The sequence below is a fragment of the Haliotis rubra genome, unplaced genomic scaffold (genome assembly GCF_003918875.1).
Source record: "Haliotis rubra isolate DU_JTF1 unplaced genomic scaffold, ASM391887v1 Scf869, whole genome shotgun sequence".
In the NCBI taxonomy this organism is placed as follows: domain Eukaryota; kingdom Metazoa; phylum Mollusca; class Gastropoda; order Lepetellida; family Haliotidae; genus Haliotis; species Haliotis rubra.
The window spans coordinates 60,992-80,165 of NW_025767600.1; the positions used below are offsets into that span (position 1 = coordinate 60,992).

General features: G+C 41.1%; 1 protein-coding gene across 2 annotated transcripts in view; it reads left to right on the forward strand.

Annotated features, from left to right (window-relative positions):
- LOC124263133 (ciliogenesis-associated TTC17-interacting protein-like) overlaps positions 1 to 17,740 on the forward strand; it is a 34,164-nt gene extending 16,424 nt beyond the window's left edge. The window contains exons 4-11 of one of the 2 annotated variants that reach the window (XR_006894775.1): positions 3,345 to 3,431; positions 4,838 to 4,898; positions 7,189 to 7,292; positions 9,311 to 9,435; positions 10,360 to 10,436; positions 13,090 to 13,178; positions 13,558 to 15,095; positions 15,130 to 17,740. Coding sequence is in view for 1 of the 2 variants with exons in the window: in XM_046697693.1 (XP_046553649.1) it covers positions 3,345 to 3,431; positions 4,838 to 4,898; positions 7,189 to 7,292; positions 9,311 to 9,435; positions 10,360 to 10,436; positions 13,090 to 13,178; positions 13,558 to 13,809 (795 nt within the window). In the remaining variant the exon portion in view is untranslated. Of the gene's footprint in view, positions 1 to 3,344; positions 3,432 to 4,837; positions 4,899 to 7,188; positions 7,293 to 9,310; positions 9,436 to 10,359; positions 10,437 to 13,089; positions 13,179 to 13,557 lie in introns of both variants that reach the window. The other variant, XM_046697693.1, reaches the window with a different exon arrangement.
- The last annotated feature ends 1,434 nt before the right edge of the window (positions 17,741 to 19,174 follow it).

Genomic DNA, 19,174 nt, shown 5'->3' on the forward strand with positions numbered 1-19,174 from the left:
TAAATCTGCTAGAGATGCAAGCAGTCATAAACGCCATAAGTCACTGGAGCAACCTGTTACAGAACGCCCAGTTAATGATTCACACAGACAACTCAACAGTGGCGTTTTATGTGAACAAACAAGGGTCAACAAGATCACTGAATCTACTCACCCGATGTTTCAGACTGTTCGAATTAGTCGACAGTCTAAACATTCATATCAAAGCCTGCCACATTCCAGGAGCAAAAAATGTGTTAGCAGACGCTCTCTCTCGGCCGCACCAGCCGTCGCCGACAGAATGGATGCTCCACACAGAGATATTCAATCAGATAATCATGGAAATAGGATCTCCTCTCATAGACCTATTTGCCGAACGATTCAACAATCAACTGACAACTTTCGTATCGCCAGTGCCAGATCCACTAGGTTGGGCAACGGATGCACTAAGCATATCGTGGGAGGGACTAAACGCGTACGCTTTCCCGCCTCCTGCGTTGATCCCACAAGTCTTGCTAAAAATCAGTCAAACGAAGAGCCTCGATCTGATTTTGGTCTCGCCTTACTGGCCAGCGAGAACGTGGTTTCCAGACCTCATACTAGGAATCGGAAAACCACTACTTCAGCTCCCACTGCGCTCCAATCTACTGATACATCTGCACACCAAACAAGTGCACAAAACACCAGAAGCATACCAACTTCACGTGTGGACTGTATCAAAGCATGTTTGAATAAGAGAGGTTATTCCACCAGAGCGGCGAAGGCGGTCACGCTTGCACTACGTAACTCTACTCGTAACTTGTACGATGACAAGTGGCGCAGTTTTGTCAATTATGCTGCTAAGAAAGGATTTTCAGCCAGATTTGCTACACATCCTCAAGTGGCAGAATTCTTGTGTTTCCTAAGCCAAACTAAGAATCTGAAAGGATCTACACTATCCACTTATCTTGCAGCCATAAGTTCAGTCATTACTATGAGGATGGGCGTCAAGTTGACTAAAACACCAGAGTTACTCGCCTTATTACGTGCCTTTCGATTGGAAGACCAGAAACGGAAGTTTCAAGCGCCAGCCTGGGATCTGAATGTTGTACTTCAACACCTCACAAGTGAGGCTTACGAGCCATTGTTATCTGCGTCATTTGAATCATTGACCCACAAAACCTTATTCCTGCTAGCGTTAGCCACTGCAGCCAGGATGTCTGAAATTCACGCTTTGGATTACGAGAGAACACGGTTTGATGATATTCATAACATCGCTCATCTGGGACTTCGATGGGATTTTATTGCGAAAAATCAACTACCAGGTCAACCAGACAGGTTGTTCCATGTCCCAGCTCTCTCATCCATTCTTGGACCACATGATACGATGGACTTATCACTTTGCCCAGTACGTGCACTGAAAATATATCTCCAAAGATCCAAGCAAAGTAGAGGGAAATTCAAAAGATTGTTTATCCCTATATCTACCGCTTCACAGACAGAAGTGTCGCGCACTACTATTTCTATCTGGATCCGAACTGTCATACTAAGAGCCTACAAGGCAGCTGGACTGGACCCTCCAAGTGCTGCTAATCCCCACGAAATTAGAGCACTAGCTTCTACTTTAGCTTTACATGGAAATTGTTCATTAAATACCATTATGGAGGGATGTTTTTGGAGATCCGATATGGTGTTTGCCAACCATTATCTGAGAAATATCACCACCAAGGACGTCTCAGGTATCCACCATTTCGGTCCCATGGTCCTCGCTCAACAGTTGACAGTTCCACGGAGAAAATAAGTCTATCTTGATGATTTTATACTTATCTGATAACAGTACTAATAGCTACGTGCTATCTATATATATTTGCTTAAGTTAAAATTTTATCTTAAGCTCAGTACTATGATTTTATATCATTATACACATATACCTACAACTCTTACGAAGTTCTACTATTATATATATGTTCAGCTTAAGTTCTATCTTTAAGCTCAGTCATATGTTCATTTCATAACATGTATTAGTTAACAAACTCTCAGTAGTTGGTTACTATTATACAGCTTAAGTTATCTTTATACCTTAAGCACAATTATGTTATAGCTTATATATATACATATTGTAAGTTTATTACTTTGGTTCTTATAAAAGTATACTTATAAACTATCTACAGTTTATACTTCACATTAATAGCTTTAGCTTTAATTAATGTTCTATATACTTTTATTATATTCAGTAAATTGTAATAACCTTCTTAAGAGGCAGCTGTTAATATACAGCAGGAATTCAGTTCAGTGCCTTCATGAAGTTCCCATAGGGTTATTACAATTATCTCAGTTCAAATCACTAATTAGTAAAATCCAAAGTATATATAATCCCACCACCTATCCGTAGGATTCTACAAGCAAATAAGCATGAGTCAGGATAAGAAAAAATATGAAATTTTTAGAGTAAAATTAATATTTTATACTTATCCTGACTCATGAGGTAAGCCCTCCCGTCCTCCCCACTTAGCACTTTGGATTTCTCGAGAAAAATAAAGTGTTGGGCTCAAAACAAAAAAGGAGAGAGTGGAGCACATGGGCTTGGGTGGCGCCCTCGTTCCCGCGCCTTGGGGAAAGGGAGGTAACTCATGGTGAGTACTAATGAGTGATTTCTTTTATTGAAGGGAACTTCAATTGGGAGATATACGTGTTCCACTAGGTTCGCCAGAAGAAGAAGACAAGCAAATAAGCATGAGTCAGGATAAGTATAAAAATATTAATTTTACTCTAAAAATTTCATTTTTTTTTTCAGTTTAACAAATAGAGGAAATCTGATGTTAAAAACAGTAACTGATTGTTAGGGCTGCAACGAATACACTATGTGGCGAAAATGATACATATCATGAATATTGGGTAATGAATACGAATAATTATTCACGAATACAATATTGTGGTTAAGTGATTGATGTACAATACGGAACGCCCATGTTGACAGTGTTAATTTGTCACAGTAATAACCAGTGATCTCATGAGACTCAAATTTAGTATGTAATAGTTTTAGTTGACAGTACCATGTGTGACCTAGGCAAACTAACATGACTTGCGCTACTGCAAGGCTAGTACATTTTCCATTCTTGCATATCTCACTTTCCAAAAGTACACAAGGGTTCAAGTGAAACGTGCTCCCTTAAAAAATTTGTAAATATTAGTTAATATTCGGTTCTGGTGACCACGAATAACAAATTGAATTTATGAAGGGCTACGGTTCGATTCACCGAATATGCGAGTGAATCGTTACAGCCTTACTGATTGTCCAGCAAAGACCATGATAAAGTGAGAAAAGTACAGCGGCAAAAGACAGATGTCTTGGACTGCACACATATACTGTAACTGTGTTATCATTTCAGCTGGAGAATTGCCCATTAGACAGGAAGACGTTCATTGTTCGCCAGGAAGAAGGATATGTTGTGAATCGAGTCATCACACAGCGGGAGGTAACTGTTTACAAGCGAAGACTAATTCAAGTCTCTATTCAGTTTGGGTGAAACAGTATAGCAGATATCATAAATAACTTTTGTGTGCTCTACTAGCAAATAAACAAAACATTACCATATGTTACCGTAGATAAGCCGATCTCATAGGTAGGCCAATCTCATAGGTAAGCCGATCTCATAGGTATGCCGATCTCATAGGTAAGCTGATCTCATAGGTATGCCGATCCCATAGGTATGCCGATCTCATAGGTATGCTGATCTCATAGGTATGCCGATCTCATAGGTATGCCGATCTCATAGGTATGCCGATCTCTCGATCTCATAGGTACTCATAGGTATGCCGATCTCATAGGTAAGCCGATCTCATAGGTATGAATGCCAATCTCATAGGTAAGCCGATCTCATAGGTATGCCGATCTCATAGGTATGCCGATCTCATAGGTATGCCGATCTCTCATAGGTAAGCCGATCTCATAGGTATGCCGATCTCATATCTCATAGGTATGCCGATCTCATAGGTAAGTCGATCTCATAAGTATGCCGATCTCATAGGTAAGTCGATCTCATAGGTATGCCGAACTCATAGGTATGCCGATCTCATAGGTAAGTCGATCTCATAGGTAAGCCGATCTCATAGGTATGCCGATCACTAAACTTTCGCTCATCTTTTCATCATGATCAGTCATCGGAAATAGAGTGTCAACAAATCCATATTGAATTATGCAAGTTAATCCTGTTGTTTCACTTTCTCATAATACTACGTGTTCTTTGCATATAGAATATATTCCTCTTGGTAAAATAATATTTTCAGATACTGTAGTTTTCTGATCATTGCATCAGAATTCATCTTGTTCCATTATTGGGTACGTTTTAACTAAATCACCGGTAGTTCGTAGGGAAATATATGCACAGCTGATAGCTATTTCTGGCTCTGCATAAGACAATGCCTTGCTAAAACAAATATTGTGTTCAGTTCCAGGTTGAAAACTCCGACTTAGTGCTAGCTGGACTAAGTAAACTGTTCAATCAGTATTGAAATGCTCATTTGAATTGTCTCAATAAACAATGAGACTGGGTTTATTTATAGTTTATTACTTATTCATATTTTTCTAATTCTTTTTTATGTTAACTGTTTTATTAATGTGTTGAAAAAAAAATGGTTTCTCTTGTTAACCTCACCCAGATTGAAAGGGAAGTGAACTCATACTAGTAACTAGTAGTGTATGGCTAAAAAGTCACAGCAATTTGACATGGGCTCACTTTTTAGAAAGGCTGGAATACACACTGTGGTTTGTCAGAATTTACTCAACCAGAATTGCTAGTCAGACATGCCTTATGTAATAATTGACACTCTTTTGTTGATGATGTTCTTCAACATTATTATGTTGTAAATATCATTTTTACAGGATGTTCAGAGAACAGCCAAAACAATCGCACTGGACACGATGCAAGGCTTTATTTCTGAAGGTGAGACCCTTTGTTGGTGAGATCCCATTGTGGTGAGACTTGCTTGTGGTGAGACCATGTGCTGGTGAGACATTGGTGATGAGATATCCATATGGGGAGACCCTTAGTGGTGAGACTCCCTTTGTGGCGAGACTCCCTTGACGAGACTCCCTTTCTGGCGAGACTCACTTTGTGGTGAGAATCCCTTCGTGGTGAGACCCTGTGTTGGTGAGACCTCGGTGATGAGACAACCATATGGTGAAATCCTGTGTTGGTGTGATCCCTTGGTAGTGAGACCCCCTTGGTGGTGAGACTCCCTTTGTGGTGAGACCTCAGTGATGAGACAACCATATGGTGAGACTGGGTCTACTGTACGTTTTATTCATAAGTTACCAGTATTAAGTTTCAGCTCCAGTAAGGGGCCTCCAGAACATGTGCTAGCCCAATGTACGTCTACTGTACGTTTTATTCATAAGTTACCAGTATTAAGTTTCAGCTCCAGTAAGGGGCCTCCAGAACATGTGTTAGCCCAATGTACGTCTACTGTACGTTATATTCATCAGTTACCAGTATTAAGTTCCAGCTCCAGTAAGGGGCCTCCAGAACATGTGCTAGCCCAATGTACGTCTACTGTACGTTTTATTCATAAGTTACCAGTATTAAGTTTCAGCTCCAGTAAGGGGCCTCCAGAACATGTGTTAGCCCAATGTACGCCTCTACTGTACGTTATATTCATCAGTTACAAGTAAGGGGCCTCCAGAACATGTGTTAGCCCAATGTACGTCTACTGTACGTTATATTCATAAGTTACCTGTAAGGGGCCACCAGAACATGTGTTAGCCCACTGTACGTCTACTGTACGTTATATTCATAAGTTACCTGTAAGGGGCCTCCAGAACATGTGTTAGCCCAATGTACGTCTACTGTACGTTATATTCATCAGTTACCAGTATTAAGTTTCAGCTCCAGTAAGGGGCCTCCAGAACATGTGCTAGCCCAATGTACGTCTACTGTACGTTTTATTCATAAGTTACCAGTATTAAGTTTCAGCTCCAGTAAGGGGCCTCCAGAACATGTGTTAGCCCAGTGTATGTCTACTGTACGTTATATTCATCAGTTACCAGTATTAAGTTCCAGCTCCAGTAAGGGGCCTCCAGAAACTGTGTTAGCCCAATGTACGTCTACAGTACGTTATATTCATAAGTTACCTGTAAGGGGCCTCCAGAACATGTGTTAGCCCAATGTACGTCTACTGTACGTTATATTCATAAGTTACCTGTAAGGGGCCGCCAGAACATGTGTTAGCCCAATGTACGTCTACTGTATGTTATATTCATAAGTTACCAGTAAGGGGCCACCAGAACATGTGTTAGCCCAATGTACGTCTACTGTATGTTATATTCATAGGTTACCTGTAAGGGGCCTCCAGAACATGTGTTAGCCCAATGTACGTCTACTGTACGTTATATTTATCAGTTACCAGTATTAAGTTCCAGCTCCAGTAAGGGGCCTCCAGAACATGTGCTAGCCCAATGTACGTCTGCTGTACGTTTTATTCATAAGTTACCAGTATTAAGTTTTTAGCTCCAGTAAGGGGCCTCCAGAACATGTGTTAGCCCAGTGTATGTCTACTGTACGTTATATTCATCAGTTACCAGTATTAAGTTCCAGCTCCAGTAAGGGGCCTCCAGAACATGTGTTAGCCCAATGTACGTCTACAGTACGTTATATTCATAAGTTACCTGTAAGGGGCCTCCAGAACATGTGTTAGCCCAATGTACGTCTACTGTACGTTACATTCATAAGTTACCTGTGCCTACTGGTAAGGTCAGCCAGAACATGTGTTAGCCCAATGTACGTCTACTGTATGTTATATTCATAAGTTACCTGTAAGGGGCCTCCAGAACATGTGTTAGCCCAATGTACGTCTACTGTACGTTATATTCCTAAGTTACCAGTAAGGGGCCTCCAGAACGTGGTCCTGTAAACAAATTAGTTATAGAGAACAATAAATGAACGAAAAAGTTATATTCTCACTCAGCCACCCACCTACACCCAAATACCACCCACCCCCAAACACCACCCACCCAAACACCACCCACCCACCCAAACACCACCCACCCCCAAACACCACCCTCTCCCAAATACCACCAACACCCAAACACCACCCACACCCAAACACCACCCTCCCAAACACCACCCACACCCAAACACCAAACTCCCAACCCACCCAAACGACACCCACCCAAATAACTTCCACCCAAGCCCAAACTAACTCCCTCACTCATCTTTTTAACACTTGACATTGCAGGGTCCAATCTGCTGCTCCACAGACTGTTGATAGAAAAGAATTTTCCTGATGACATGCAACTGCTTTCCTTTGACTCTGACGCCAATCTCAGTGTGGCTGTGTATGTGAGTAATTTTTTCATGTAAACCAAATCTCTGGCTTACAGTTTGAAGCTGGTCTAGTAAACTCAATTGTGGTCTGGTCTGGTCTGGTCAAGTAAAATCAGATTGTACTGAGAGGGTCATGAAACATTTTGTAGTTAATTTTACTTTCTACCAATAACTTATGCTATTTCTGATATTTTTTCATTCATCTATGTTTTTACTTGCAAGATGGCGGTCGGGAAGCCTTGCCTTCCCACGTCTGATTTGGTTGTCTGGCTTTTTATAGCCTTTCAGTTAAGGACGAGATTTGTTTCTGTGCTTAATAATTATTGCTTAGGCTTTAATTATTTTCTAGATATATGCCTTTTTACGTATTATCACATATTTTTAGGTCATAGATTTTTTAATGTATTATTCTTCTGTGCGTTGGTTTTCTCCTTCGTTCAGTAGTTTTACGTTTGATACACACAAGATTTGGTTAATTCTTGTGTTTTACTCCTTTTCAACTTGGGCGTGGCATGTGTCCGTTCTCCCATGTTTTTAATGTTAGTTCATGCAGGTACAAGGCCAAGAGGTTCATCTAGAGATGGACAATTAGACGGCCATGACCTATATCCTGAACTAGGGCAGCATGGTCTCTCCGCCCCTACTTCAGGAGGCGTGGCATTTTCTACTTTGGTGAGATCAGTACGACATACAGGTGATGCCTGTTTATCTCCCAGGGTTAGAAAACGTCCGAGCAGATGCGCACTCTCGGTGTATACTAGCCCCTCACGAGTGGATGCTTGATATTCGGGATTATCTCCCAGTTGTACGGGCTGTTCCAAGTGGATCTGTTTCCCTTTGGGGCGACGTACCAGATTCCAGTGATAGCCAATGATGCCTTCCACCTCTGTTGGACGGACAGGGTACTGTGGGCCTTCCCACCAATACCTTTGATTCCCAGGATCCTCTGGCAACTGTCTGGAATCACCTCCAGGCGAGCGGAATTCCTGAATCAGTTGCAGACACGATTCTGGCTTCACGGAGGCACTCGACAAATGTTCAGTACAAGGACAGATGGGCCTGCTATGTGCGCTGGTGTATCGGCAGGGGGATTCTTGATCCCTTTTCTGCAGATTTAGTCACTGTTCTGGAGTTCCTCCAGTCTAGGTTAGAAGCAGGTCTCGTTGCTTCAACCATTCAAGGGTCAGTACCATGTTATACAGCATTTTCTAGCAGGCGTGGACAGGATCCATCCTGCTGTCCAGCGAATTACTCCCCCTTGGGTCTTGTCAGTTGTTCTTGATTGGCTATCCGGTCCTCTGTTTCACAAGGAAACGGTCAACATTCGGTTGCCAGGTTTCAAGTCAAATATACGCTATGAATGTGCTTATTAGTTCAGCATTGTTTGACCCCTGACCCTGAGTCACACCCTCAACCGATTGGTTTGGAAGGTCACGTGACCTAATAAGTGCGACCTTATTCGATTTATAGATAAGGAATTCCACTTGTTATACAGTTTGTTTTGCCAGACAGAATGCCACTCCCGGACTCTGGTCTATAGGAGTCTGTCTTATGCTTATAAGTACTCCAAGGAGGATCTCTCCTGAAATTGAATCGTAAATACGTGTAGAGGTTGCAGATACTTTGAAGAGAGTCCTCCTTGGGGTATGGCCATCCATCTTCGACATTCTGTCTGACTTTGTTCAGCATGGAAATTGAGGTATGAGCTTTAAGCTCAGACTTACCTGCTCTTGGCTGTGAGGCCACGCAGGGGTCCTGTAGGGGTGGTCGAACAAGACAATAAGCGTATTTTTGTTTTGTAAATATTTTTGTTCAGAACATAGTAACAACTGTCGTTGGAATTAAAAATGGCCATTCTAATGCTTATAAGTACCCCAAGGAGGAATCTCTAGATCTTCAAAGAATCTCCCAAGCTCTACTGGTTCGTTTGAGTTTAATGTTTTTCAACCTCTAAATGTCTGAATGTTTGGGAGGTATTAGTCACTGCAGGGTGACAACAGCCAACACAACACTCAGTCTGGCTTCTGTTGTAGAAACACCTGGAAGAGAGATCTCAGAATGTGGAAGGTCTTGATATGAGGGTGTTTGGTATAGAGAGAACCATCATCTCCACAACAGACCTACCTACTACATGGCAGTCCTACTTCTCAGGCGATTGGTGAGCCCCATAGTCTTAACCGTTGATTAAACATCGTGTCACACCAGGGGCACATGAGCCCCATAGTCTTAACCATTGATTAAACATCGTGTTCTCACCAGGGGCACAGTGAGTCTGATAGTGTTAACAGTTGATACCATGTTCACAGTGAGTCCGATAGTGTTAACAGTTGATACCATGTTCACAGTGAGTCCGATAGTGTTAACAGTTGATACCATGTTCACAGTGAGTCCGATAGTGTTAACAGTTGATACCATGTTCACAGTGAGTCCGATAGTGTTAACAGTTGATACCATGTTCACAGTGAGTCCGATAGTGTTAACAGTTGATACCATGTTCACAGTGAGTCCGATAGTGTTAACAGTTGATACCATGTTCACAGTAAGTCCGATAGTGTTAACAGTTGATACCATGTTCACAGTGAGTCCGATAGTCCTAACAGTTGATACCATGTTCACAGTGAGTCTGATAGTCTTAACAGTTGATACCATGTTCACAGTGAGTCCGATAGTCTTAACAGTTAACACGCTATGTTCATACCAAGGGCACACATTCCTGGCTAACCCGTGAAGGTCCGGGTTAGAATGAACCTTCAGTAACCCATGCTTGTCGTAAGAGGCGACTAACGGGATCGGGTGGTCAGGCTCACTGGCTTGGTTAACACATGTCATCGGTTCCCAATTGCGCAGATCAATGCTCATGCTGTTGATCACTGGATTGTCTGGTCCAGACTCGATTATTTACAGACCGCCGCCATATAGATGGAATATTGCTGAGTGTGGCGTAAAACTAAACTCACTAAGTCAGTCATTCCTGGCTAAGGTTCCTCGATATAGGTGTACAGGGCTGTATGGTGACAGAAGTACCAGTACATGCATGCATTGTGTAGCTTTGTTCATTTTGAATACATTTTATTCATTTCAGTCACCTGACGAACAGAGTGCAAGTAGGGTCACCAGTCACGATGAAGTTAGCTCAGATACCTACTGCCATAGAGAGAGGTGGGTGAAAGCTGTGTGTTGCTGGCTGGCTACAGTAGGAAGGGCTTAAAGGAGAATACGAATGAAAACAAAACTTTTGATATATTGTAAAGGATATTCTAAAAGTCACATTCCGTGATTAAAATTGAACAAAAAGTTTGTAAAATAGCAATAAAAACACAAAAACGTACTCGTATTTCCGCCTATTACGGAAACACCCGACAGTTAATGGGCAGAGGGGGTATCACGTGACTTGACGTCATAAGTGCCTGTTGCTGATGGCTTCCTCTTTGATTTTACCTCACAACTTAACAGTGTCCGTGGATGCTGAAGCAGTAAAAGATGTTCCTGATGTCATTTCTGAAATGGATGTTAGACCATATCAATATGATCCGATTTTACATCTTGCAAGACAATCTTCCACTGAAGATGAAGAAGAATCAAGTGAAACGGAGGCACCGCTTGAGGTCAAAATAAATTTAAAAATAGACCATATCATTTAACAAGATTACTATTTGTCAGCAAAATGTCATACAGTTCCAGCCAGCAAACTCACCCCTATAAATATATGACCAGTCACTAAGAATTGTTTAAAACCAAATGTGATTACAGTTCATTTTGTGTCAAATGGGTGACTGTAGGGTGTCTGGGATTTAAAAAACAAAATAATTATGCTTCAGACGAGGGAAAATATAAATTATCTGCTTCAAAAATTATTTTGTTGAAAAAAATTAGGATCCTAGTTCTCATTAATAATTATAACGTATCAAGTCTTGATACAAGATCCCAGCCTGGTTGAGCAGAGATAATATTCGCGACGCAGATAAGTTATTCCCCGAAAACTGGTGAATTATAAAATACTAGTCAGGGCCACGTATGTTTCCCCATTGTTTGGTTATGGAAATAGTTATGGTACTCGATCAAAGCCTTAGAATGACATCCTGTCAGCCAATGAGAATACAGAACAACTTTCACGGCACACACTACTGACAAATAAGGAGTCTGATGACGACGTGCGTAATTGGACAAAATGGAAAACAATGTAAGCAACAAGTACTTCATGATTTGCCGTTGTATTCGGGCAATGTTTCGAGTTGACTGCATCATTTAGGGCTCCAAACCGATTTTCATATGCGTCAGACTCGGAATGATCGGCGCATTTCTCCTGCCGAAATCTGTCATTTCACTTGGAAAACGGAAGAAATGATGGTTCTTTCCCATGTTCGATGATTCCATGCATCCCCAGGCAACGCAATACACCATCGTACAATTTAATAAAACGACAGAAACAACACGATTTGTACTACTGTAGCGCTTGGTCTTTGGCAATATGGCGGACTCCAGGCACATTTGACGTCACGAGCGGAAAGGTCACGTGGGTTCCAGCGAAATATGCATAATGGCCGAATCTGAGATTTACAGAAACTGTTTTCGCGATTAAAACATAATTATACATAATTTTTAATTGAAAATTTGGGATTAGTTTTCTGATGACTTTATCTTTCACCCAGCAAATTATTGCAATTCGCTCATATTCTCCTTTCTAAGATGCCTAGCTGTTAGAACAATCGAAAAAAAAATACATTATGAGACAATAAAGGTATAGTTTTTTGATGACGTAACAATTGAATGACGTTATCCCGTCACTGCGCCATTCTAGTGTGCCCCCTCGTAATCGAATTATTTTACATTACGTCACAATGTAAGTGACGTCACGATGCATGTCAGTTGTCATCGCCTCGTACGGCCTCCTACAGTAAACTACTCCGTTGCATCCCGTTTCTTGGTTTGCAGTTGCTTCATGCAGCTAACATCACTGGTGGAAACATTACGTTTATGTTTTACGACGGTTAAAATGTGTCAATTCGACTCACAAGTTTTCAGCGACACGGTAACGTTCGCGAATGTTTACATTCCCACAATGCAATCGTGGAATGTCGCTTGACTACTCAACTTCCTCTGGATGTACTGATCTAAACTTACGCTTGATAGTAGAAATGCAACGTTCATATTGCCCAATATGGTTTACGTTAATGACAGATGTAATTAAAATAATTCAGAGAAGATATTTAATCCGAACGTAAACCGCCATCAAACTGTTATCATTTGTTTATTCTGGTAACGTTCGTCTTAACGTAGGGGGCAGACACATCAATAGAACAGCGCACCAGTTAGCCCCCAGCGAGGATTCTTAATTTAGGTCACCGACACCGTCATTTGTTTTCTACCTTAAATTAATCGTAATTATCCTTAGAAAGTATTAAATTTAGCATCCTAGAAAAGATGTAAAGTTCGCTCTACCCCAATGTGTTTTGTAATAAAGTATAGTTTTGCCCTGAACTATTATAACATCAAAGCACTTTGATGTTATAATAGTTCAGGGCAAAACTATACTTTATTACAAAACACATTGGGGTAGAGCGAACTTTATTTCTTAATTAACTCTGTCGTTGGACCATTAGAGGTTGTAGGTTGTTGGCCTGCCCCTCAGGGGAAAATGTTTGATGCACCCTGTATGTTGCTTTGGACCTGAGTCCATTGAATCTACCGACATGTTGGTCGTATATTAATACATGGAAACTAATGAAGACTAGATGCAGCTTGCTTGTTTGATGCCAGATTGTTTAGGTTTTGTGCATCAGTTATATCTAAAATGTAAAGTCTGGTTTTACAGATGAAGAGCCACCAAAACCAACATTCGAGAAACAGCCACTCAACTGGGAAGAAGACATGCAGCTGTATTCCAGATTTTTGGACAGAAAGGTTTGTGTCTGGCTTTTTGTGTCAGTTTGTTGCAGCATTAGCATTATTCTAGCCTTATCCCAACATTATTCCTGCATTATTCCCGCTATGTGACTGCAGCCTAAAACGTGATGAGACTGGACCAAGCATGGTATCTAGTAGATCAATCTTTGGTATGGTGCAGTTGTACTGAAAGTCAAGTTTACTATCACAAATTTCAAACTGTAATTTGAAGATTTCAAGGATTTATACAAAGACTTTCTGAGTTTCTGAGTGAAAGCTCTAATGCACTTGGTTCCTCATAAACTCACACTATAAAATTAACTTCAGGACCCGTTTCATACCCTTGGTATCTGTATTTAATAATAATAATAATAATAATTGTGATAATGTTTTCCAGGAAGAGCTGAAGGGAGACCATGCTGTTTACATGAGGCATCACCCAGAGCTGAAAGCGCTACTTGCTGATTTCCTGCAGTTTTTGTTGCTACGGAAACCTGATGACGTGCTATCATTTGCAGCCGAGTACTTCGCTGCCTTTTCCAACACTATGCCGTCATCATCTCCATACATGGCCTCAAGTACATCCACACCCTTTCCTGCTAGTCGAACAAATACAGGCATCGAGAAATTGCGGACACCCACCCGATAATGATTTACTTTTAGAAGTCAAATAATGTAACAGCAGCATTGGATCATCAAAGCAGTTGTAGCACTCAGTCGGCAGTCAGTATTTTGGTCTGGAGTTCCTCTTAGCGCTAAGATGGCTTTGTGGACAGGACCAAGAGCATCATGATGACTGCTCATACTTCATCTTCCGTCAGGATTACTGTGTTACTCTGGGCTTGTCGTCAGTGCCACAGTTTAACTCCTCCCTTGATGTCCTGTGTTGAGTGTTTTAACTTTATCTCAAGTAATTACTCATTGCCATACTGATGTTGTATTGGTTTCCATGGCAACATCTTTCAGTATTTACACTTGGACTTCCATAAAAGTGGATGTTGACCAGACTCAGGTGCAAGCCCAACCTCTTTGTAAAACTACTTGGAAACCACCAACTGCTTTACACAATCTGTGTGTCTATTGGTCTAATGTTCCTGGTCTGTCACCTGAAACGTGTGTCAGGAAGCTGCTAATGTCTAGCCATTTGCTGAAGTGACAAGATAAGGAGAGACGACATCCTCTAAGAAATGTACAAATTGTGTCTTATGAAGTTTAAGGGATGTTACAACTGAGTTGTCATGATTGGACGGTGTAATATCTAGGCGTTATAATGATTCATTAATGTATCAGTACAAATATGTAAACAGAGAGACATGTAAAATTATGTCAAAATAGTAAATTCTGCCTACTGGTAGGATGTTAATGAGATCTCAAGCAACATGTCCTAACTCTGTCTCAAGTATACTATATGGATTTGTTTGTCTTCAACACACTCTCTCTGGTGAAGGACTTTGTCTAAAGGGAAGGCAAGTACAGAGAGGTCCTGAATCTTAGTGTGCTGTGTCAGTCAACAATATCACATCACAACAAAGTGTTTCAGTCCTCATAGTGTTCCGGGTTGATGACACTACTTACCAAGAATGACAGTTAATCAAAGCTTTGTTTTGTTCATCTCTTCAGGCAGTCATGGATTCACAAACAGCTGACACATTGTATCCACCTGATCAAGATTACCTGACAAGACTCGGGGTAATGGCCTATCACACTGCCAGTCGCACTCTGTTCATTACCTATGGCATGGGTTGCTGTAGACCTGTACTGCTGGAGATACCCCAGTTTTGTGGAGGGTTTATAGGACTACTTCTGAAGATGCCCTCTCCAGCCATGATACTGCTGTAGTAATGCTGATACCTCTTTTGGTCACACTTGGGGGTTTGGGGGTTGCACCACAGCTTCCTCTCCTTGTCACGACTGGAAGGATGTGATGGACATCGGGTTGTCACGACTGGAAGGATGTGATCCTTATCAGGTTGTCATGACTGGAAGGATGTGATTGACATCGGGTTGTCACAACTGGAAGGATGTGATTGTCATCTGGTTGTCACGACTGGAAGGATGTGATAGACATCGGGTTGTCACGACTGGAAGGATGTGATCCTTATCTGGTTGTCATGACTGGAAGGATGTGATTGACATCGGGTTGTCACAACTGGAAGGATGTGATTGTCATCTGGTTGTCATGACTGGATGGATGTGATTGACATCGCGTTGTCACGACTGGATGGATGTGATTGACATCTGGTTGTCATGACTGGATGGATGTGATTGTCATCTAGGACTTCTGTTTATACTTCCACCATGACCACACTACTGGCATTGTGTTTAGTGTATGACACAGCATGATGGGCAGTATTCTTAGAATTCTGTTTTGTCGAAATACTGTATATATTTTTCTGGAGATACTGCCTTTAATATATATGCGTTAAACTGTCAGCAATGTGTTGTCTTGGTGAATGATCACTTGAGAGTGGCACTTACCTTGAGGTTTCCCTATGATGTGAAGGCTGACAGAGAGGATATGACCTTCGGTTTACCCAATGGGATCAGGTTAAAATGCACTGAGACAAAACAGTATACAAGTCCTGGTTAAAAAGGCTCCAGTATTCCATGGGGTAAATGGCAAAAGATACTTTGGTTTGCATGTATGTTTTCCCCATTCCAGCATGACCCACCCCAATATATAGATCTGTGAAACCTCTCAGCTGTGGACAACTGAAGCACTGTACCACAATGTAAACTGACACCACTTACTTCCCTTTATGTTTTTTTAATCAGTCAGTGTTGGGAAGATGTTTTGTACACTTCAACTGGCACTGTACCACAATGTAAACTGACACCACTTACTTCCCTTTATGTTTTTTTAATCAGTCAGTGTTGGGAAGAATTTTTGTACACTTCAATTGGCACTGTACCACAATGTAAACTGACACCACTTACTTCCCTTTATGTTTTTTTAATCAGTCAGTGTTGGGAAGATGTTTTGTACACTTCAACTGACCGTCTGATGACCTGTACACCTGTCAACCAAGCGTTACCTGTACACCTGTCAACCAAGCGTTACCTGTCATTTAATCAAGCCTTTGTACATAGTCCATTTCATTTTGCTGTGAAATTCATCCATATCTTGTACAGATTTCTCCTCAATTGTGAGTGCTTTGTTGAATACTGCTTTAAGTTATTTAACTGCAGAATTTTGTTGATTTTGTTAGAAATGTGTTTTGTAGATTTTAATCAAGTTCATTTGGAAGCTCATTAGTCAGAAAATTCATAACCTGGGATAAATTTGATCAACAGAATATGTTTCCAGTTGTCCACTACTCCAACATTCGCTGTCAGTATGTTAGTTCCCGTCTACAGTTCACTGCAGGACGTTGTGCTCACAGTCTGGAGACTAGCTGTAGGTCTGACAGGACAGTGTGTATCAGCAGGTTAGGTAGTGGTGCCCAGCTCGTTACTACTGACAAACACCTGTTGTCTCAAGCCTGTTGACCCGGTTGTCAGTCAACAGACCTCAATGTGCATTTTCCAACCACTACTTTGTGCATGCTTTGGCAGTCAGTGGAGGTTGTATAAAAGACCCAGTGTCACTGATGACACCTGACATGTCATGCATGTTGATGATGCAGTAGGTAATGATTACTACTAACATGACCAACATATAGACACAAAGTCACTCCTGACACAAGTTTGTGCATCCTGACTGGACACCAAGGTGGGGGTTATCTCCCCTGAACCTGTTAGGGAAAGTATTATTGACAGGAATAAAGCATATTTTGAAATGAACAATAAACTGCTTTCAAAGGGGTACAACTTCTATGACTTTTCAGCAGGATCAGTCGAGAATAACGTGTTCTTCAAAAATTGCCCACTGAACTGCACAGGTCACTGAACCATGTTCTTCAAAAACTGCCCACTGAACTGCACAGGTCACTGAACCAGGTTCTTCAAGAACCGCCTACTGAATTGCACAGGTCACTGAACCATGTTCTTCAAAAACTGCCCACTGAACTGCACAGGTCACTGAACCAGGTTCTTCAAGAACCGCCTACTGAATTGCACAGGTCACTGAACCATGTTCTTCAAAAACTGCCCACTGAACTGCACAGGTCACTGAACCAGGTTCTTCAAGAACCGCCTATGGAACTGCACAGGTCACTGGACCATGTTATTCAAGAACCGCCTACTGCATCCACAGTGATGATGTCAAACCCCTGAACATACTCCCACTTACAGGATCTGCATCTGGGTAGTTTAGCTGCTGATTTCCTTGTATGTCTTCACTAGGAAAGATAACTACCGGTATACAAGATAATGAAGACAAGTCTTAAGTTGTTTTTTATTGGAGTCAAAATGAGTAAGATCAATCCTCAAACAGTATCTGAATCAGTATTCTAAAAAATATATTTGGTAATTTGTTTAAAGACAGACACAAACATGAGAATAAAATATACTCTTACACACGATGTAAAACTACAAAATAAGTACATTGTTTTTAAAAGACAAAATATTTTCGGATCTCTGATCCTTTCATTTTCACAACATATTTTGTGAGCTGAAATAAATATGTTTTCTCTGTGTTAGTTCTGTAGTTTCTAACAGTTTCTCATTAATATTTGTGACTGCTATTAATATACATGTATTCGTGTTATTCCTGACCTGCAGTAATATCTGTCATGTAAGATCACATCAACCCTGCTCTGTCTGGACAAATCACGTGTGTGTACTTTGGTCACCTCAGTTCCATCTGTGTCTAGGGGGATACCAGGTTAGAACGGGTCCTTAGCAACCAAGCTGATTGTACAAGTCGACCGATCCATACAGGACTTACATCATTGATAAACTCTCAGACTAAACACAGCTAGACACACTGCCACAAACATTCACTGTCTCACCAGATCCATACAGGACTCTCTCAGACTAAACACAGCTAGACACACTGCCACAAACATTCACTGTCTCACCAGATCCATACAGGACTCTCTCAGACTAAACACAGCTAGACACACTGCCACAAACATTCACTGTCTCACCAGATCCATACAGGACTCTCTCTGACTAAACACAGCTAGACACTGCCACAAACATTCACTGTCTCACCAGATCCATACAGGACTCACAGTCCGTTTGAGACAAAATGATACCGATGAATTGCAATCTAACACAAAAACAAATAGACATAAAACAATCAAGCCAATGAGGACTGCAATAAACACAACAGACCAACTCTAGAAAAAAATGGCATAATTTGTGTCACAAAAATAAAAAAGTTGTTTAAGAAACTCATTTATTTGTGTATTTTCTCAGTTTGTTACAAGGCCGCATTGGCAACTAAAGGAACAGCGTGAAAAGCGAGATGCACGTGCATTAGTGACGTCAGAGACACATTACTGTTGATTGACAAAGTGAGAGAAAATGAAAGTCAATAATTTACAAAGTCTATGATTTTTTTCAATGATGAAAATGACAGGGGGTGACCCAAGTATGCAATTACTAAGTACATACAGCGCACTGCCTGTGCAGCTGGGTTACGTGTCATCTCGCCAGCTCAAAATTTTGTTGAGAACCCGTTAACACACGTGCATCTCACTTTTCGCGCTGTTCCTTTAGTTGCCATGCGCCCGTTGGTTTGATTCCTTTATGTCTATTTGTTTTTGTGTTAGATTGCAATTCATCGGTATCATTTTGTATGAAACGAACTGTACATCATGGAAAAACTCTCAGACTAAACACAGCCACACACACTGCCACAAACATTCACTTTCTCACCAAATCCATACAGGACTTACATTCAAACAAGTTCAATTACTAGGGCTGTAACGATGGATCGCAATTGTTGAGTCTCTGATAGCAATTAATCGATGGTAGAAAAACGAAAACCAATCGATGCATCGATAGTGTGTGACTATCAATAGTTTAGTAATTGAATTCCGTTGATAAATGCACAGCGCAAAATGCAGGATGTTTGGGTGTAGACTTGCAGCTTCTTTGACTGAATGCTTTAGCTATTTACTTGA